At 49.1% G+C, this 22,072-nt stretch overlaps 1 protein-coding gene across 1 annotated transcript in view; it reads left to right on the forward strand.

The window, feature by feature from the left end:
• The first annotated feature begins 1,224 nt into the window (after window positions 1–1,224).
• MTNR1B (melatonin receptor 1B) overlaps window positions 1,225–22,072 on the forward strand; it is a 49,637-nt gene continuing 28,789 nt past the window's right edge. Inside the window, exon 1 of the mRNA XM_015416225.1 lies at window positions 1,225–1,477. Coding sequence (XP_015271711.1) covers window positions 1,225–1,477 — 253 coding nt within the window. The remainder of the gene's footprint in view (window positions 1,478–22,072) is intronic.

Genomic DNA, 22,072 nt, shown 5'->3' on the forward strand with positions numbered 1-22,072 from the left:
GACAGATGGCCTGCCCTGAAAGGGGGATGTGACCAACTCTATCAAGGACTGTTAGCCAGGACATCTAAATGGAACCTCCAGTTTCAGAGGCAGTATACCTCTGAATACCAGTTCCTGGAGGGCAAACAGCAGAGAAGCCTTCTTGGCCACTGTCGGAATGAAGATGCTGGAGTAAACAGAGATCTGGTCTGATCCAGTAGGATTTTTCTACTGTAGCTTGTTTCAGAGGATAGCGGTGTTGGGGCTGCAGATCCGTTACGCCTGTTGGTCTCCAGGGCACTCCTGGACCCGAATCTCGCTGATCTACTTCGGATTGTTTGGGGAAGTTTATAATACGAACGATGGCGTTTCCCTCGCGTACGCTCATGCAAGATTCCACCTGTGTAACCCTATTTCCCCGCTGGAATGTTCACATCCTTTAAAAAAATGCTTTAAGAAGACTGTGAATCGCGATCGTGGACAATGGCATTTAAACAGCAGACAAGCCACCCCCCACCCCGTCCTCTTCCCCACTCATGCTAGCTGCCTTCCCTGCCGACGCGTGCCCTCTTCCCCTTTGCCCTAGTGAGTCAGCGGCGTGTCGTTCCGAGCAAAGCCAAGCGTACGGCGCGTTCCCACGTGCGCTCCCACCTCCGCAGTCCCCCGCGGGGCTCGCCTGCCTCTTCTGCCAGAGCTGGCGTGGGAGAAATCCCCCCCCCCCTTCTCCTGAAAGGAATTCAAGTTAGAACAAAGTTTTGAGCGAGTCCAGCGGCACCTGGAACACCAAGTTTTATTCTGGGTAGAAGTTTTCCTGCTCACGGACACATCTCCAATTAAAGTTATTTGGGGAAAACCCGCCTAAGTGCAGGGGGAGGACCGTGGTTCTGGGCGGGGCGGGACTTTGGGCTACAAGCCCCTCCTTCTTTCCCTTCCAGGACTAGGAGGGGAGGAGCTTGGGCATGGGTGCCCCGCCCACTTGTGCCCTGAAGCCACGCCCACCTTGGTTTGCATGCTCTCCGAAGCGCGGGCTCCCTCCCCGGCCGCCCCGTCGCAAAGCCGGGAGGAGAAGGAGGCGGTGCGAGGAGTGGGCAGCAGCCGGTTAAAACCCTTCCCGCTCGGCGGCGCCGGCCAGTCAGCGGAGGCAGCGCGCCCGGGACGAGCGCCCGCGGGCGCCTCGGTTGCCCCTCCTGCAGCGCCCCTTTCAATGCTCGGCGAGGCCGGCGGCGGGAGGGGCCGGCCTCCGCGATGCTGGAGAATGGGTCGCTGAGGAACTGCTGCGGGCTGGGCGGGCGAGGGGGCTTCGGCTTCCCCCCGAGAGGGGAGCCGCCGGAGGAGGAGGCGGAGGCGGCGACCGCGACTGCGGAGGCGGCCGATCCGCGGCCGGGCTGGGTGGTCCCGGCGCTGTCCAGCGTGCTGATCTTCACCACGGTGGTGGATATCGTGGGCAACCTGCTGGTGGTGATCTCCGTGTCCAAGAACCGCAAGCTCAGGAATTCAGGTGCGTGCGTGGGTGTATATGTGGCAACGGGTCGGCTCGGGACTGTTTTCAGGATCGTGGCCTCTGTTTACTTGGGGAGGGGGTGTTCCTTGCATTGCTTTCTGGAGGGTGGTGAGGTGACTGTGAACAGGGGTCTTCTTGATTTGGCTAGCCTTTCTGGTAACACTGGGCATGCTTGCTGTTTGCGGCTGGGACACTGAGGCCGAGAGACCCGCCGTCATGCCCCTTCCACACCAGTATGGGATTCCTTATGCTCAAGCCGCTGGCACATTTCTTTACAGTCTGGAGGCACATGGGTGGAAATGGGTGAGTATGACAATGGAGCAAGACGAATAGCCCTGTTTGTAGCAGTAGAAAAGCGCAAGAGTCCAGTAGCATCTTAAAGACTCACAAAATTTGGGGCAGGGTATGTAGCTTTCCTGAGTCACAGCTCACGTCTTCAGATAGCAATATTATGGTGGGAAGTTCTCGCTAAAAGGATGCTTTGGGAAAACTCTTCTGGGCTACTTGACCACGAAAGCAGTTCCATCTCATTTCTCCACTTAAAACGATCCCATTACCGAATGCCAAAGTATGCCAACCACTCGGTGGGTGATCTCTAAACTGCGTGTCTCTCAGACTCAAGTATTTTTGGAAATCATACCCTCTGCTCTCGAAGCCATTCACCCTCCTTCAAGGTGTCTTGAGATTTCAGCTCTTTGGTGAAGATTAAACACACTCGGTTAGTGCTCAGTGGCATCTTCTGCGTGGTGAATAGCTGGGGGATGGACGTGACAACATTCTGGTAGATAAATATCAAGAACCACTGTGGTGTAGTGTCGGACTAGTGTCTAGGAGATCCAGGTTTGAATCCCCACTCATGCCCTGGAAGCTTGCTGGGTGACCTTGGGTCAGTCACACTCTCTCAGCCTAACCTACATCACAGGGCTGTTGTGAGGATAAAATGGGGGGGGAAGAATGACGTAAGCCACTTTGGGTCTCCACTGAGGGGAAAGGTGGGGAACAAACAGAGTAAATAAATACATTTTACTTCCCCTGTTCAGGGCTGAATAGAAAACTTATTTCACAGCTGAAACATGGAAAGCAGGGTAGGGCAGGGTATAAATTTAATAGTAATAATAATAAAAAATAAAAGACCCTCATTCCCCAAATTCTTTTTTAAAACCCTCCAAAATATGCTGAGCATCTCCATTCGGCCTTGAAATTATCCCTAACTCATGATGTAAATCCTCATTCTATCCCTTATAATCACAGTCCAATAATTTCCAGTTTGCTGTAGTGGTTAATAGTGCAGACGTTCGGGTCAGTCACAGTTCTCTCAGAGTTGCTCTCTCAAGGGCAGTTCTCTCAGAGCTCTCTCAGCCCCACCTACCGCACAGGGTGTCTGTTGTGGGGAGAGGAAGGGAAAGGAGTTTGTAAGCTGCTCTGAGACTCTGAGTGAAAGGCGGGGTATAAATCCAATCTCCTCTTCTCATTTGCCAAACGTATAATGGTTTTCCACACACACCCCCCCCACACCTTAACTTCCAATAGTTTCAGATCTGGGTACCAGCCTGTAGAGTTAGCCCTAAAATTGACAAGTCATTCTATGGAATGCCCAGGTTCTCCTCTGGCATGCACTGAAATCTAATGCTTTTAACTGCAAGCTGTGAAAATCAACCAGTTTAGAAATTATCTGATTACATTCCAACACATCAGTTGATTTCCACACCTATAGCCTGCATTATAAAAATGGATGCCCCCTCCATTGCTCTGCTGCTTGGTCCAGATCCATCTTGGTAGAAGAGGCCACCAGGTGTGTGTTCTTGTCTCCCTGGAAACACCATCTAGATCTCAGCTCACTGTTTTGAAGAGTGGGAGATGAGAAAGGGGTTGGACAGATTTACAGAAATACAGATTTACACAGAAGCAGAGTTATAGTGGAGTTTACTCAGAACTAAACCCCACTGAGTTAAATAGGACACTCCTAGGCAATGTTCCCTCTAAGCTGTGGAGTCTTGTGAGCAAAAATTCTGCTTTGTGAGCTACTGGCATTAAAGTTGTGATTTGGCTGCTGCGTGAATTAGTTTGTTTTGGAGCCGTCCTTTCTGAGCTGAGACAAAAACGTGTGAGTTGGAGGCTAAAAAAACTGTCAGCTAGCTCGCACTGTCAGTTTAGAGGGAACGCTGCTCCTAGGTAAGTTTGCAATGTGGTGTGGTTTTAATGACAAACCTACTCTCACCCATAGGTGTAATCTTTGTGGGGGCGGCGGGGCTTCAGCCCCCGCCGAAATTTTCAGGAAGGTGCTCAGCCTCCCCCGGGAGCCACCCTTGCTCCTAGCACAGCAATGCCTCTGGCCCAGCCCCCCCCCCCGAAATTGGAAAGTCTACACCCTTGCTCTCACTGTTACTAATAAAACAATGTTCCTATCATTTGGCGATGAGTTCGACCTACAAGAAGTGTTCTCATCTTGTTCTTTCTACAACTTCTCAAGATGACTTTAAGAATCATTGACCAAGACGTGTGTCCCACAGGCCCTGACCTGGGTGGAACAAGCTAGCCAGATCTCAGAAGCTAAGCAGGGTCAGCCCTGGTTATCAATTGGATGAGAGACCACCAAGGAAATCCAGGATTGCTATGCAGAGGCAGGCAATGGCAAACCACCTCTGTCTTGCCTTGAAAACCCTACAGGGTCGCCATGAGTCAAGCTGTGACTTGTTGGCAATTTTCACCACCGCCACCCTGTGTCCCACAGACTTCCATGGCTCTTACCTTCCAGGCCAGCAGTTCAAGACCAGTGTTTCCTCGAAGCTGAGTTAGTGTGAGCCAGCTCACAGTTCTTTAGCCTCCAGCTCACACATTTTTGTCTTAGCTCAGGAAGGATGGCCAAATTGCTCGCTCACCACTTTAATGCCAGTAGCTCACAAAGTAGCATTTTTGCTCACAAGACTCCACAGCTTAGAGGGAGCATTGGGTCAGGACTGCAGCTCACTTCTGCTGATATCTAAGATTGCCTCATAGTTTGTAGAATGCTTCCTCTTAAGTCTCGCAGGTTCTTTCTCTCTGTGATCAGGGTATGGAAATCTCACGCAGAATAATGGCAGAGCATGGTCCAGCTGAAGTCATGATGATTTGAACACACGAAGCTCTCTTGTACTGAGTCAGGCCATTAGCCTGCCAAGGTCAGTATTGTCCACTCTGACTGGCAGCAGCTCTCCAGAGTTTCAGGTGGTGGTCTTTCATATCACCTATGATATGACCCCTTTCATATGACCCTTTTACTTGAAGATGCTGGGAACGGAACCTGGGACTCTCTGCATGCAAATAAGATGCTCTATCGCAGAACCATGACCCCTAACTGAAGTCATAGAATCACAGAGTTGGAAGGGGCCATACAGGCCATCTAGTCCCACCCCCTGCTCAATACAGGATCAGCCTAGAGCATCCCTGACAAGGGTTTGTCCAGCTGCTGCTTAAAGACTGCCAGTGAGGGGGAGCTCACCACCTTCCTAGGCAGCTGATTCCACTGCTGCACAACTCTGACTGTAAAAAAGTTTTTCATTATATCCAGCTGGTACCTCCCCGCCCTTAATTGAAAACTATTATTGCAAATCCTGTCCTCTGCTGCCAACAAGAACAGCTCTCTGCCCTCCTCTGACCGCCCTTCAAATACAAAGTCAAAGGGAGACACTTAAGATTGTGTTTCACACATTAGTTAAACCACTGGTTGTTTGTTTGTCTGCACCAGAGGCGCAAGGTGATCGGGCACCCTGGAAAAAAAATCCCTAACCTTAAATATATGCTGATAGGCTCTGAACTGATAGTGACGGGGAGGGGGGAGGGATCTTGGGAATGTAGTAAACAGTTCGATAAAAATTTTAACTCACCATGTGACAGCAGCCCCCTGAAATTGATAGGCAATAGATTCAGGACTGGGTGATAGATTCAGGAAGACCTACACTCTGTGAGTAATTAAATTGTGTAATCTTTTGCCCCCGGGCATAGTGATGGCCATGAGCATAGTTGCTTTTAAAAAGGGGGTTAGAGAGATTGTTGGAGGAGAGGCTGATCAATGGCTACTAGCCATGGTGACTAAAGAGAATCTCTTTGGTCAGAAGCTGCAAAGTTCTGAATACCAGTGCTAGGAAACGATATCAGAGGAAGGCCTTGGCCTCTGTACCCTGCCTGTAGGTCCTCCAAGGCAACAGGACTAGCTGCTGGGTGAAAGAGGATGTTGGACTAGCTGAACCACCGGTCTGATCAACCTGTTATATTTTTACCATACCCGACACAGATTCTAAACTACAATTAAGTTTCTTGAGCCTAAATTGAAGGAGTTCCAATATGTCCTGGATTTTAAGCAGACCAGCGGCTTTCAGACTTGTCTCACTAGCCAAAAAAGCTGCACTAACAGTAGAAAAAAGCAAGAGTCCAATAGCACCTTAAAGACTAATGAAATTTGTGGCAGGGTATGAGCTTTTGTGTGTAGTCACTTTTTCAGATACAGCTAGAATGTGAGTCCATCCATCCTATATTTCAGATGCCAAACTACAATAGCAAGTGAATGATGGATTTGGCGTGATATGCAGTGGGGTAGTAGGCATGGAGAAATCAGCATTGGTGATGAGACAGGAAACCTAGGTCTCGATTCAGTCCAGGAGGATGCATTGTCTTGATGCAACTTCATGATAAGCTGCAGTTCAGCAGTCTCTATTTCTAATCTCCCTTTGAAATCCCTTTGCAAGATACCTACTACTCTTAGGCCAGCAACTGAATGTCTTGGAACTTTACTGACCGTAAAGTTTTAACTCCTATTCTGGGCTTGTTAGAGTTGTGTCTTTCCCAAAATGTTGGTAGCTTGCTTGTGGTGGGATTATGTAAGAGAGAGTCCTCTGAAGATTCTTTTTTTCACTCCTTGCTGAAACTGCCGCCATTTATAGTAGCAGTTTGCAAAACTCTGCCTCCGCAGGGGGGATCGTCTTAGGCTGTCAGAAGGAATGTGTGCATTTCAGCACCTGACAGGTGGACAGCTCCAGCCAGCCAGTTTTATCTGCTCTTGAATCCCAAATGAAAAAGAGCTGCAAGTGATTCTCTCCAGTTGCAGGACTTTGAGGAGAAGTGGATTAAATCGGCTGGGTTTTTTTTAAAAAAAGAACTCCAGGTCCTAAATAGGAACAGGTTTGTTTTCCCATCATCGGGCGTCAACTTTGCTTGATGAATGCTAACGTTTTCCTTAGCAAGAGTGAGTTGACACAGAGGAGGTTCAAAATCTGCATCTGTGCAAATGAGGCTTGTGAAGTTCAGAGTTTTGGGGTGGAATGAGTAGTACATAAAGGAATTTTGTGATCAGGAATTCGTTTGGTAGCTGGTCTCATAAGAGCTTGTCCACAGCCTCACTTTCCAGTCCATGAAAAGAATATGATTAGGTGAGCGCCCCAGAACAGAAGAAAAGTGCATTTCTTTCTGCACTGAATCACTGCACAGAATCCTAACCATTAGAGAGAGAAAACTTCTGCAGAACCATTAGAGATACAAAAACATCTGGAGAGCCAGTTTGGTGTAGTGGTTAAGAGTGGCAGACTCTAATCTGGGAGAACCGGGTTTGATTCCCCACTCCTCCACATGCAGCTGCTGGTGTGGCCTTGGGTCAGTCATAAGCTCTCTCAGAGCTGTTCTCTCAAGGTCAGCTCTCAAGAGAGCTCTCTCAGCCCCACCTACCTCACAGGGGAGGGGAAAAAGAGATTGTAAACCGCTCTGAGACTCCTTCGGGTAGTGAAGGGCAGGGTATAAATCCAAAATCTCTCTTCTTCTGCATCGTTGAGAGCTGTTCCTAGATAGCCATGAGCCCTGGGATTCACCTCCTCCCCCCACGACTCAAGCACAGGATGTCGTCTCTCAAGGGCTGCCTAGGGGAAGAATGAAATCTTGAGAAGTGGGTTTCGTATTTCTTTATTTGTACGAAACGTTTCTCCCTAGTGGGACTCAAAGTGGCATACAACGCCGTTCTCCTCGCCTCTGTTTTATCCTGCGAGGTAGGTTAGGCTGAGGGGGTGTCACTGGCCCACGGTCATCTAGCAAGATTCCATGGCGGAGCGGGGATCCCCTAGCCCAAGTCTGGCCCCTCTACTGACAAGTAACATGCTGTTGCTGCTCTCGAAAGTGTCTCAGAGTGGGTATACATTTTCAGGGTTTTTTTTAAAAAAATGGAGAGACTGGAGAATGTGCAAGACTCCAAAGGAAAGCAGTGGGAAGGAAAAGAACAGTGGTCCCAAAAACTCTTTTCCCCCATGCATTAGAACCACAGAGCTGGAAGGGACCCTCAGGCCATCTAGTCCAGCCCCCTGCTCAGTGCAGGATCAGCCTAGAGCGTCCCTGACAAGGGTTGGTCCATTGTAAGATCAAAACTTGGGTGGGGTGGGGTGGAACAAAAGCTTTGTTTCTGTGCCTTTAGATTAAGAAACTATCAAGTGGTGTTAAAGGAATTCAGCCCCTAATCGTATTATCTTGGCAGTTTGGTGTACGGGGTAGAGGATGTTGGACTAGTACTTGGAAGAGCCAGGTTCCAACTCCCGCTCTGCCATGGAAGCCAGTCTAGGACCAGGCATTCTCTCTCAGCCTAACCTACCTCACAGGATTGTTGTGAGGATAAAATGCAAGAGGGGAGGACAATGTACAGCCCTCTGGGCTCCCGGGAGGCATAGTCAAATAAAAATGTACTAAATAAGAAGAATGTGGTATCAGATCGCAAGAGACCTATGGTGGCCAAGGGCATTCCAGGTAAGAGATGAGCAGAGTTGGTTTGCCATTGCCTTCCTCCATATAGCAACCCTGGTTTTCCTTGGTGGTTCTCCCATCCAGGTAATGATCATGGGTGACCTCGCTTAGCTCCCAGGCTCTGATGGGCCCAGGCTGGGCTATTCAGGCTGCTAAGCTGGTACTAAATTAACCACTCTCTTAAGGGGTGGAGGCACTCCAACCTTCTCCAGTGGGTTAGTAAACTTAGGAATAGTTACCATGCTGATAAGACATTTGTCAGGTCCCACTGCAATTCAACGTACACACTTGTAAAAAGGTATTACTTTATTGAAGCCATGAGTCACTGCACAGGAGAACTGTTCAGAATAACTCTAACGGATTGAGCTAGGAAGGTTAAAGCGAAATCAATGCAGCCAATAGCTAAGATTCCCGCTCATGCCCCAAAAGCAGTTTACGCACCCAACATCTCTGGGAACGCAACGGTAACTTCGTTATCAGTGTCTAATACTTCCCACAGTTTCTACTCATTAAAACAAAGCAAAGCAGAGAGCCGACTCCATCTCTTAACCACCTGTGACCTTGGAAATGATAACGTTACAGCAGACAGGCCTGGCGTAGACTAACAAGAATGCAGCTATGAATATATGCGCATGTGTATATGGGCTGACTACTGGGGGGGGGGAACATACAGAAAAGGTACATTGGCATACACAGGTACCAGATACATATAGGAGTTCAAAGAACCATTGGCAGCTTGCTGACAACATTGCTCAATTGAAGTGGTATCCATAACACTGGACTAAGCAAAACACCGAACTTGCGATGTTCCTTTCCTTTGTTTCGTGTAGTGGTTAGGAGCGCGGACTCTAATCTGGGAGAACCGGGTTTGATTCCCCACTCCTCCACATGAAGCCAGCTGGGTGACCTTGGGTCAGTCACAATTGTCTTAGAGCTGTTCTCTCAGGAGCAGTCCTTGAAAGAGCTCTCTCAGCCCCACCTACCCCACAGGGTGTCTGCTGTGCAGAGAGGAAGGGAATGGAGATTGTAAGCTGCTCTAAGACTCCTTCGAGTACTGACGGGCAGGGTATAAATCCAATCTCCTCCTCCTCTTCTTCTTCACCCTATCTGGGAGGAAAGGTGGGATTTAAAAAAACAACACCACCAAATAATAAAATGTTCAGCAAGTAAGCTAGTCCAATGTAGTTGCCTGATGAGTAGGAATACGTGTTATTAAATGAAAAACAGCTGTGGGAGACTGAGCCTTCCAGTGGATGAAGACAGAGGTGGAGAACATCTAAGCTCTTCCTCCACTAGATGCTGTTCCCTTCCCCAAGTTGCTCTATTCTCCCCCCCCCCCATCAAGTCACAGCTGACGTATGGTAACCCCAGAAGGTTTTCAAGGCAAGATACATTCAGAGGTGGTTTGCCATTGCCTGCCTCCATGTTGCAACCCTGGTAATCCTTGGTGGTCTCTCCTCCAAGTCCTGGCCAGGGCTGACCCTGCTGATGAGGTTGGGCTAGAGGTTGGGCCTCATCAGAAGCTGATGAGGCCGGGCTAGTGTGGGCTAGCCACATCAGGGCTGCTCTGTTCTGCCTGCATGGAATACACATGTCCAGATGTGATAGGATTTAGCAGTCCCCGGTTCCTCTGCTCAAATATGCAGCCCCCTACCACTGCTTTCCGTTTTTTAAAAAATCTGGATTAAAAACCTGGATTTTTTCCCCCCTCCACTTCTTTGGCTGCGGTCACACACACTAAATGATCCACTTTCAATCCACTTTCAATGCACTCTCCAACTGGATTTTGCCAGTTCACACAGTGAAATCCAGTTGGAAAGTGCACTGGAAGTGGATTATTCAGTGTGTGTGTGTGTGTGTGTGTGTGTGTGTGTGTGTGTGTGTGTGATCCAGCCCTTGTTTCCTTTCCTGAAATGTCACAGCCCAGCCCTGACCTGGATAGCCCAGGCAAGCCCAGCCTCATCAGACCTCAGGAGCTGAGCCAGGCCTGTAGCTACAGTGGGGGCATCTCGGGGCCCAGCCCCCCGACTTACTACCAAGGCCCCCCGACTTCCCATCCAGCCCCCAGGCCCCCCAACTTCCAATTTTTTATTTTATTTGTGGTGCTCCCTGGAGGGGGGTATGCGGGGTGCCCCCTGATTTATTTAAAGGCCCCCCGAATTTAAAAAGTCCCAGCTATGGGCCTGAGCTAAGCAGGGCCAACCCAGGCAAGTATCTGGATGGGAGACCTCCAAAGAATACCAGGGCCGGGAGGCAAGAGGCAGGCTATCAAGGCACTTCTCTGAACGTCCTCCGTGCCCCACTAGGAGTGGCCAGAGTTCGCCATGACTTCCCGGCACGAGCACACAAGCGCACAAAATAATAATAAAAAAACCAAAAGGTCACAGCCTAGCCGTAGGTGCTTTTAGAAATGTTCTTAAAATGGGATTAGCCTAAAATGGTTTGATAACAGATGGTTTTTTAAAAAAAAAATAAGAAATAAGCACCGTTATCGCATCTCTGGTTGGTGTGCATCCTAACAGTAATTGGAAGTACATGTTGTACCCTGGCGCCTCTCTGCGCTGTGACACCGGCCGATCTTTTATGAAATGGAAGTGAACTGGCTTACCCTGGGCAATAAGAAGAAAATTTCACACAGATCTTAACGATAGCTGGCTTTCCACGGACTGTGGGGGGGGGGGGGGGGAACCAAGGCATGGAGACAGCAGACCTGAAACAATGGCCACCTACTCAGAGGAGAACAAAACTGGAGAGTGTCGACAATTAGAAGTGTTCTCCTCCATCACTTTTAACTTTAAGCTGCCCCCTCAAGTTTTAGCTTTCAACTAGTACTCTATAAGGTCACAAATCAAGCCATAGAATCACAGTGTCGGAAGGGGCCATCCAGGCCGTCTTGTCCAACCAACCCCCTGCCCCATGCAGGATCAGCCGAGAGCATCCCTGACAAGGGTTTGTCCAGCCGCTGCTGAAAGACTGCCAGGGAGGGGGAGCTCACCACCTCCCCAGGCACCCGATTCCACTGCTGCACGACTCTGACTGTGAAAAAGGTATTTCCTAAGATCCAGCCTGTACCTTCCTGCCCTCAATTTAAACCCATGATTGCGAGTCCTCTCCTCTGCTGCCAACGGGAACAGCTCCCTGCCCTCCTCCTCTAAGGGACAGCCCTTCAGATACTTCAAGAGAGCCATCCTGTCCCCCCTCAACCTCCCCTTCTCCAGACTGAACATTCCCAAGCCCCTTAGCCTTTCCTCCTAGGGCTTGGCCTTGCCAACCTACAACTGGCATACTTGTGCATAATCTATCATTTCATCACAGCACATGATTTCCTAAATCATGCACTTCTCTGCCCACAGATACCCCAGAGAAAGGAAGTACACACACTTCCAGTAGATTCCAGGGAGAATGCGGAAGCCTTGGACCGGGGTCCAAAGGAAGCTTTGGGGCGGGTGAGAGTTGCTTGTTCAGCAGGTTGGAGGCAAGTCACGGAACACAACAGGTCTCTCAGAAAGGGCACTAGAGTGTCCAGCCAAAGTCCAGGGTTCAGTAGCATAGTACAGAATCGTAGTCCAAGGTCAGAAGGCAAGGCTCCAAGAGCTTAAACAAGGCAGGTAACTAACAGGGCGATTTCGCACTAGAGCTGCCTCGCGGTTGCGCCGCCGTTTGCCCCGACACTATTTGTCAATTTCACACCCGAGGCTGTGGGGCTGCATTTGACCTGCGGCTTCGTCCGATTTCCTCCGCGGTTTCCTGATCCTCAAAAACCAGGATCACAAAACTGCGGGGGAAATCGGGCGAAGCCGCGAGTCAAAATGCAGCCCCGCAGCTTCGGGTGTGAAATTGACATGTTTGTGTCGGGGCAAACGGTGGCGCAACCGTGAGGCAGCTCTAGTGCTAAATCGCCCACAGCCTCATCAGCAGAGCTGTAGACAAATTGACCCCACACTGAGGGAAGCCTTTCTGCAGCCTTATAAAGTGAGTTTCTCTACAGGTACTGCTCGTTCTCACATTAGAGTCTTCCCTACAAGCTGAGTCCGCCAAGCAGCTGTTAACAACTAGCAGGCCAGACCTGGAGAAAACTTCCCCCCACTGTCTTCAGGGCATCTGTCTTTTAATAATATCCTCTGTGTTTTGATATATTTTAGTGTATTTCTTTTTCAGAATAGTATATTAGAATATGGAATCTATGCAAGGGATATTAGGATGTCTGCTGACATAATGGCATTCTTTGGAGGGGGGGGTAGTGTTAAGTGCCCTCCAGGCCTGAAAGGAGAGAATGAAGATTCCCAGTCACTTCCCACAATTAGAAAAGACACCTTTAGACATTTATCTGCTAGTTTGACATATTTTACATACATGGAAGGAGCTGCGGTGGCTCAAGTGGTTAAGACGCCGAACTGCAGGCTGTGGAAGGTCGGTAGTTCAGCAGTTCGAGACCCGAGTGTGCTGCATGACAGAGTGAGCTCCTGTCTCTAGTTCCAGCTCCTGCCAACCTAGCAGTTCAAAAGCAAGAAATTGCAAGTAGGTAAATAGGTACCACTTCGGTGGGAAGGTAACAGCATTCCGTGCGCCTTGGTGTTTAGTCATGCCGGCCACATGACCACGGAAATGTCTTCGGACAGCGCTGGCTCTTCGGCTTTGAAACGGAGATGAGCACCGCAACCCTAGAGTCGGATTCGACTGGCTTTCGAGCAAGGGAACCTTTACCTTTTTTTGACATATTTATTGCTTTACAACTGTTGACCCGATAACCTTAACTTGTTATTTAGTGTCACTTTGCAATTCCTGATCATTATCATCATGTTGCATGTTAATTTGTTGTTCATGCTCTGGCTCTAAGTTTGAACCTTGCCTGCCATTCTAATGGATTTGATAAATTAGTTGTAGGTTTTCCGGGCTGTATGGCCGTGGTCTTGGCATTGGTAGGCATAGCTTACCATTTTTCTTCTCACCTTGACGCAGAGAGTACTCCATCTTTCTGTGTTATACCTCTGAGCAGTGTTCCCTCCAAGCTGAGTTAGTGTGAGCTAGCTCACAGTTTTTCGGCCTCCGGCTAACACATTTTTGTCTTCGCTCAGGCAGGATGGCTCCAGAGCAAACTAATTGATGCAGCAGCCAATGTTCCCTCTAAGCTGTGGAGTCTTGTGAGCAAAAATCCTACTTTGTGAGCTCCTGGCATTGAAGCTGTGAGCAAGTGATTTGGCTGCTGCATCAGTTAGTTTGCTCTGGAGCCATCCTTCCTGAGTGGAGACAAAAATGTGTGAGCTGGAGGCTAAAAAACTGTGAGCTGGCTCACACTAACTCAGCTTAGAGGGAACACTGGCAGCAGCCAAATCCCTCGCTCACAAGTTTAATGCCAAGTAGCTCACAAAGTTGAATTTTTGCTCACGAGACTCCACGGCTTAGAGGAAACTTTTCAACCTCTGAGGATGCCAGTCACAGCTGCTGGTGAAATGTCAGGTCCCACAATGCCAAGACCACAGCCATACAGCCTGGAAAATCTACAGCAACTAATGAACTCCGGCCATGAAAGCCTTCGACGACATATTGAATTTGATAAAGCGTGCCCTGCACACGAAAGCTCATGCCTTGAATAAACCTTTGTTGGTCTTGAAGGTGCCACTGGACTCTAAATTTGGTCTACTGTCTTCAGGGCAGGAATGGGTATGTTTTCTTCCAGCTTCCCTAAAGGCATCACGATTGGCTAGATCTCATCAAAAGAGAACGAATCGGCAGCCAATGGTTGTTTGGCACCTCTCCGCTGAATGAGGCCTGAATCATCTGCTCTCCCTCTCTCCGGTTCTTGTTTGGCAGCTTCAGGTTTTGCAGGATGTCAATCTCAGGGGGGAAACAAAGGAAGGCAAAGAGAACGAAGGAAATAAACTGGAAGGAAAAACGTTTCTCTGTGGGGAGGCTTGTGCGAGTTGAGAGGAGGAAGAATGCTCATCGGTATTAATCAAAGGGCTGTTTTGATTTTGGAAATGAGCTGCACAGCAGTTTGTTTAGTCATCAATTGCTTAGCAGTTTAGGTGTTTTGTTTCAGAAAACAGTAATGAGGGAGCAATGGGGCACAGTTGGATTGAGCTATTCTATTAAGACAGGGAAAGGAGGGGGGGGTTGCCTTTGTTTACCTCACTGTGAGATTCCCTGAAGCAACTTGATGGCCACTGTTGGACAGAGAATGATGGAAGTGAAGGACCTTGCCTCTGACCCAACAGGCACCCCCCTGTGTTTTCAGGTTTACATGTGCTGTGGTTTTAGAAGAAGAAGAAGAAGAAGTGATTGGATTTATACCCCACCCTTTACTACCTGAAGGAGTCTCAGAGTGGTTTACAATCTCCTTTCCCTTCCCCTCCCCACAATAGACACCCTGTGAGGTAGGTGGGGCTGAGAGAGCTCTGAGAGAACTGCTCAGGAGAGAACAGCTCTGAGAGAACTTGTAACTGACCCAAGGTCACACCAGCAGCTGCATGTGGAAGAGTGGGGAATGAAACCTGGTTCTCCCAGATTAGAGTCCGCGCTCCTCACCACTACACCAAACTGGCTCTCGCCTGTGGCACATGCATATGCCATAAGTCTCCTTATGGAAGAAGAAGAAGTGATTGGATTTATACCCCACCCTTTACTACCTGAAGGAGTCTCAGAGTGGTTTACAATCTCCTTTCCCTTCCCCTCCCCACAATAGACACCCTGTGAGGTAGGTGGGGCTGAGAGAGCTCTGAGAGAACTGCTCAGGAGAGAACAGCTCTGAGAGAACTGTGACTGACCCAAGGTCACACCAGCAGCTGCACGTGGAGGAGTGGGGAATGAAACCCGGTTCTCCCAGATTAGAGTCCGCGCTCCTCACCACTACACCAAACTGGCTCTCGCCTATGGCACATGCATATGCCATAAGTCTCCTTATGGGATATGCAAAATGATCCTCCACTCCCCAACGCTCCCTCTAAGCTGTGGAGTCTTGTGAGCAAAAATCCTACTTTGGTTGCTACTGGCATTAAAGTTGTGAGGGAGCAATTTGGATGCTGCATAAATTAGTTTGCTCTGGAGCCCTCCTTCCTGAGCTAGGATAAAAATGTGTGAGCCGGAGGCTAAGAATACTGTGATCTAGCTCACGCTAACTCAGCTTAGAGGGAACACTGCCACTCCCTCTCCTTCACTCTGCTCCCCCCAAGAGTACTGAAAAAGTAGTGGGGAAGATTGCGTGTGTGCGAGAGGGCTTACCCCCATGTTCCCTTTCCCTTCCTGCTGTACAAGGTAGTATACCACCATTTAGGCTCTGCCCCTTCTCTCCGAGGTGCAGATAGAAGCTGAGTGTGTGTTTGTGTGTGTGCGCGCATGCACACTCTGCTTCTGGTCTATGCATCAACAAGCAGAGAAGTGCCCTGGGTGGAATGTTTGAACATAGTCTGAAATCTTCTGAAGGAAAAAAGAACGTTATTTACTGAAATGCAATTCCAATTCGCCAGAGCGCAGGAGCGCAGGAAACTAGATCAAAACACTACAGGGTGTTACAGAGCTGAGAAAAGAAGCCAGGCTATGAGACTAAATAAATGGTACAAGTCGCTGGTGTTATCCTGGCATCCCCTCCCTTGGAGAGGAGACGAACCAGTTTTGGGGTAGTGGTTCAGAGCGGCGGACTCTAATCTGGGAGAACCGGGTTTCATTCGCCACACCTCCACATGCAGCCGCTGGTGTGACCTTGGGTCAGTCACAAGTTGTTTCAGAGCTGTTTTCTCAAGGACAGTGCTTGAAAGGGCTCTCTCAGCCCCACCTACCTCACAGGGTGTCTGTTGTGGGGAGGGGAAGGGAAAGGAGATGGTAAACCTCGACTCGAACACTGAGAAAACCCAGGCTGATTTCCCACAAGCTGCTGCTCCGTGCTCGTTCCTCCCTTTGCACCATCATATGTGTCAATTTCACACCATGTGCTGCAGGGCCACATTTTGCTCTGCAGCTTTTCCTGATTTAAATGCCTCCGCACAGCACATGGTGTGAAATTGACACGTACAATGGGGAAAAGGGAGGAACCAGCGTGGAGCAGCAGCTTGCAGGAAATCAGCCAGAGTGGCAGGCGAATGTTGAAAGAACCTTTGAAAGACGGCTAGTCAAGGCTGATTTCGCTCCATTTCTCCCGCATCCCCCAGTTCTTGGCTTGTGGATTTCTTGCAGTGTGTCCTTTCTCTCCCAGCTGGGAGGGTTTCACTTTGACCCATCCTAATTGGGTTTGAGTCAACACATGTGCTGCCTTGCACCTTTCTTCGATCACATCAGATCTCAGAAGCTAAGCAGGGTCGGTCCTGGCTAGTAACTGGGCGGCAGACCTCCAAGGAATACCAGCATTGTGATGCAAAGGCAGGCAATGGCAAACCGCCTCTGAATGGCTCTTGCCTTGAAAACCCCACAGGGCCTCCCTAAGTCAGTTGTGACTTGACGGCAATTTCCACTGTCACCGCCACCACCTGATGCTTGCTGGGGATGCCAGGGATTCACACAGTCATAGAGCTGGAAGGGTCCTCCAGGGTCATCTAGTCCAGCCCCCTGCACAATGCAGGAAATTTGCAAATACCTCCCCCCACACACACCCAGTGCTCTGTGCCCCTCCAGGATCTCCAGCCAAACTGGCCTGGAGAAAAATTGCTTCCATCCTGACCCACTGCTGGACCTCCTGATGGCACCTGGTATTTTAGGCCACTGTGGGACAGAGTGTTGGACTAGATGGGCCATTGGCCTGATCCAACATTGGCGTCGCTTATGTTCTTATGACCCCAAAGTGGTGATCAACATTTCCCTGGGCATGTAAGAAAGTGCCACGAGAACTAAGCCCTGAGGCAACCCTTCCTGCCCTCCCTCTCAGGATCTGCCCAAGTTCACAGAATCAGCATGGCTGTTAGGTGCCCATCTAGCCTCTGATTGAAAACCTCCAAAGAAGGAGAGCCCACCACCTCCTGAGGAAGCCTGTTCCACCAAGGAACCGCTCTGTCCGGAAGTTCTTCCTAATGTCTAGCCAAAAACTCTTCTGATTTAATTTCAACCTGTTGGTCCTGCTCCGACCTTCTGGGGCAACAGAAACTGAACCTGAGACCTTCTGTATTCGAAATAGAGGCTCTCCCACTGAGCCATGGCCTCTCCCAAGTACAGTTCAGGTGCTGGAGGTTTACCTTTGACAAGGATCTTGCGGGGGGGGGGGGGGTTTGCTGACGGCTAGGAAGCCTGCTTGGGGTGAGCTCACAATGCTAATTGAGACTTACCTCCTTTCTTCTCCTGGCAGCTCGTGTCAGGTGATTGGTAGGCAGAGCTTTGCAAGCTGGAAGGAACTAATTATTGCCCTAATCCTGCAATCACCGCCCACAGTCTCCATGCAAACTCTCTGACTGCTCCTTCTAGACTGGCACTATCAATTATACGTTCTGTGTCCCTGAGCCATTTGGTGATGGACAGAGATGATAGGCGTGGTGGAACAGTACCAATGAAATGGTATTTCAGAAGAAAAGCACTTTCTTCAAATTGCAGGAGAGTGAGGGGAAAATAAGAACGATGGGCCAGAAATGCAACTCTCTTCTGTCAAGGAGAGGCTTGTCTGAGTGCTAGAGAGCATGCTTCGCGTACTGAGGGTTGCAGGTTGGAACCCTGACGCTGTCGCTACTTCATGGCTTTCAGGAACCAGGGGCTGAAAAAGACCCTTCTTTGCCCGATTCCCTGGAGAGCTGCTGTCAGTCAAACCAGGCCATAATGAGTTAGATGGACCAGTGCCCTACGACAATCCCCGTGGCTCTTTTGGAGTCAGAGAAATTAACGAGGGACGGGTTTATCAAGTGCTGTTAGCCAAATGGGACTTCCCGTTCTCTTGCCAGTCGTATTCTTATCCCAATCTGGGTTCAAAGAGACTGGAAGGGGTCCTGCAAAAGAGTAGCCGTGTTAGTCTGTTGTAGTGAAATAAAGCCAAAAGTCCAGCGGATTCTTAAAGACTAATAATGCATTTTTCAGTTAGAGCTTTCATGACTCCTATCCTATAGATGCTTACCTAGGAGTAAGCCCGGTAGGACACGTGTATGTGTGTGTGTGTGTGTGTGTGTGTTTGTGTGTGTGTGTGTGTGAAGTGTCATCAAGCTGAAGCCGACTTATGGTGACCCCAGCACGGGGCATTCGAGGCAAGTGAGAAGCAGAGGTGGTTTGCCATTGCTTTCCATTGCCAGTTTGGTGCAGTGGTTATGAGAGCAGACTTTAATCTGAGAGAACCGGGTTTGACTCTGCACTCCTCCACATGCAGCTGCTGGTGTAACCTTGGGTCCATCAGAAGTTCTCTCAGAGCTGTTCTCTCAAGAGCAGCCCTTGAAAGAGCTCTCTCAGCCCCACCTACCTCACAGAGTGTCTGTTGTGGGAAGGGGAAGGGGAAGGAGATTGTAAATTGCTCTGAGACTCCGAGTGAAGGGCGGGATATAAATCCAGTCATCTCCTCCTCCTCCTCCTCTTCTTCTTTATCTTCATCTTCTTCATCTTCTCCTTCTCCTTCTTCTTTTTCTCTTCCTTTGCAGAGTCTTTCTTGGGGGGATCTGCATGGCACTTGAGATCTGATGAGACCAGAGGCTATACCATATTGCCTTCCCTCCCCAAGTAGAACATGCTTCTGCATAACTATGAATACATGAAGCTGTCTTTTACCATTTGTCTACCGAGGGTGCCTGACTGCAAACTTACAACCAACTGATAGGCCTACAGTTAAATAACGTCACCCTTTATCCTTGCAATCTGTGGCTGCCAGATCGATGATTCCTTCTGGTCACATTTTCTTCGCATGTTCTGAAGCATTTGTGCCAGTGACACTCATATAGCCTGGTGCCCACTGTTGCCTTTCCTAATGCCCGTTTCCTCTGTCACCAAATCAAAGATCCGATCCTGATTTGGAGAAGGAGGTGTTTCCAAACAGCCCAGCAGATGTCACCTTTGTGTCTGCACTCAGCACCCACTGGGAAATAGAAGGATGCTGACTTTGGAACCTCCCCGCCGTCAGTGATCCCTCCACCCCATGGCAGCCATTTTTGTGGTGGTGCCAGAGTTGCCAGCCATTGGCTGACAACCAGTGAAAGAGACAGGGGACGGGGGGGGACAACACTGTGCCCATGGTGCGATGTCACTTCCAGCAAATACCTGGACACAGGGCTTTTTTTGTAGAAAAAGTCCAGCAGGAACTCATTAGCATAATAGGCCATACCCAACAGCAGGAACTCATTAGCATATTAGACCACACCCCTGACAGCACAGCTCATTTGCATATTAGGCCACACACCACATGTTACCAGAAGTGTGGTCATCCAGCCACACCCACCTTTTGCTTCTTATTCTCTTTACCTTGTTTGTTGTCAAAACCCAGGGGCTTTTTTTGTAGCAAGAACTCCTTTGCATGTTAGGCCACACACCCCTAATTGTAGCCAATCCGAATGAGTGTCTGCTGTTGGGTGTGGCCTATTATGCTAATGAGTTCCTGCTGGGCATGGCCAACTCAGGAGCCAGCCGGAACTCCGTTCCTGTGTGTTCCTGCCCAAAAATAGCCCTGCCTGGACATGACATCACCACACTGACACCGTGCTCTGGGATTTACCACAACCATAGCATTTTGCTTGACTTCTGGATGTCGCATTCCAGGACAGTAGAAAAGATCAAGAGTCGAATATCACCTTAAAGATTAACAAAATTTGTGGCAGGGTATGAGCTTTCATGAGTTAATGCTCACTTCTTTAGATAACAGCTAGAATGTGAGTCTATCTGTCCTTACACCTTGGAGAGTGGAGTGATTTCAAATGCCGAATGACCATAGCAGGGGAATAACAATAGCAGGCCTGATTGTATTAGGTGTAATATGCAGAGGGGTAGTAAGTGTGGAGAAATCAGCATTGGTGGTGAGACAGGAAACCTAGGTCTTGATTCAGTCCAGGAGGATACATTGTCTTGAGCTTCATTATCAATTGCAGCTCAGTAGTCTCTCTTTCTAATCTCCCTTTGAAATTATTTGTAAGAGACCTGCTACTCTTAGGTCAGCAACTGAATGTCCTGGAAGGTTAAAATGTTCATCCACTGGTTTTTGAATGTGGTTTCTATTCTAGGACAGATATTGCAGAAGTGAACAGAGACAGCTGGAAACATTGGATCATAAGATCTTGTTTTGCCCATGGTATGATCTATATAGAGTGAAATGGCTGGATCCAATCCTGAGGAACTTAGAATCTGTAGATAGAACTAAGATTGTGCCATTTTAATTAAAAGATGAGGATTTGGGGAGTACTTGGTGGTAGTGATTATGTGGAAGGAAAAGATGTAGTTAAGAAAATATAGAGGGATAATCTCAAACTTAGAAATACAGTGGAACTTAAAATATATAGAAATATATACTGCTAATAATAATTAATAAAGGAAAAAAGTAAAAATAATTTTTGGCCTGACCTGAGACCTTAGGTCAATTGAGTTGACCATTAAAGAAGGTAGATTTTATTGTATTGACCATAGCTCAACAATATAACAGTATTAAAACAAATTAACAGAATTCACAGTATTACAAGGATACTACCGATCAGGACCCGTATAAAATCAATAGCAAGTTAGAACATAGCCAACAGTTTATAACTAAGATCCCATACCATTTGATCTAATCCTTCTTGCAGCTAGTGTAAACAGAGCAACTCTATTAGAGATATAAGCATCCTCATCTGCAAGCAAAAATATTCCTTTTTCGAGATCCAAGGCTTCTTCCCACATGGATAGAATATTAGCAATACGTTTCGGGGTTCATGATGGAGGGGACATTTCAAAATACAATGAATCAAATAATCTATTTCCCCTAAATTACACACACAGCAGCATAATGGGGCGGGCACATTTAGAAAATGTCCCAAATGAACCGCTGGGGGCATGGCTTAGAACCTTAGACTAGTCAGGGTAAAGGTTTCCCTTGCTCAAAAGCCAGTCGAATCCGACTCTAGGGATGCGGTGTCCATCTCCGTTTCCAAGCCGAAGAGCCAGCACTGTCCGAAGACATTTCCATGGCCACGTGGCTGGCGTGACTAGACGCTGAGGCACACGGAACGCTGTTACCTTCCCACCGAAGTGGGAATCTACTTATCTACTTGCAATTTCTTGCTTTCAAACTGCTAGGTTGGCAGGAACTGAGGCCAGAGACAGGAGCTCACTCCATCATGCAGCACTCAGGTCTCGAACTGCTGAACTACCGACCTCCCAGTCTGCAGTTCAGCGTCTTAACCACTTGATCCACCACAGCCCAATCTATATATCTAATAGCCAACTTGCCCCCGGAGTGCGGATCGTTAGATCAGCGCTCCAGGGGCAGCTGGGGGGCCGGGGGAGGTTTGTGCACATGTGGGCCAGTCCCCACGTGTGCACAAAAATAAAAAAAGTTAAAAAAAATTCCGGGGGATGTTTAAATCCCCCCGAAAGTGCAAGAGCGTTCCGTGCGCACGCGCACAGAACGCTCTGCTGCCGGCCTCGCCGCCGCCGCTTCGGAGCCGGCGGTCTGGCCGGCCAGGCAGCCAGCCGGAGCCCAGCGAGGCCCGGGCGGCTACAAGCTGCCGGGCATCGCTTCAAAAGTTGAAAAAAAATTCGGGGGGATGTTTAAATCCCCCCGAAAGTGCAAGAGGGTTCCGTGCGCACGCGCACAGAACGCTCTGCTGCCGGCCGCCACCGCTTCGGAGCCGGCGGTCTGGCCGGCCAGGCAGCCAGCCGGAGCCCAGCGAGGCCCGGGCGGCTACAAGCTGCCGGGCTCGCTTCGGAGGAGAGGGGGAGGAGGGGGGGAGAGATGAGCGAGGCCCGACGGCTCGCTTAGGAGGGGAGGGGGAGAGA

This window comes from Gekko japonicus, unplaced genomic scaffold (assembly GCF_001447785.1).
Source record: "Gekko japonicus isolate JY-2015 unplaced genomic scaffold, Gekko_japonicus_V1.1 scaffold568, whole genome shotgun sequence".
NCBI classification, from domain to species: domain Eukaryota; kingdom Metazoa; phylum Chordata; class Lepidosauria; order Squamata; family Gekkonidae; genus Gekko; species Gekko japonicus.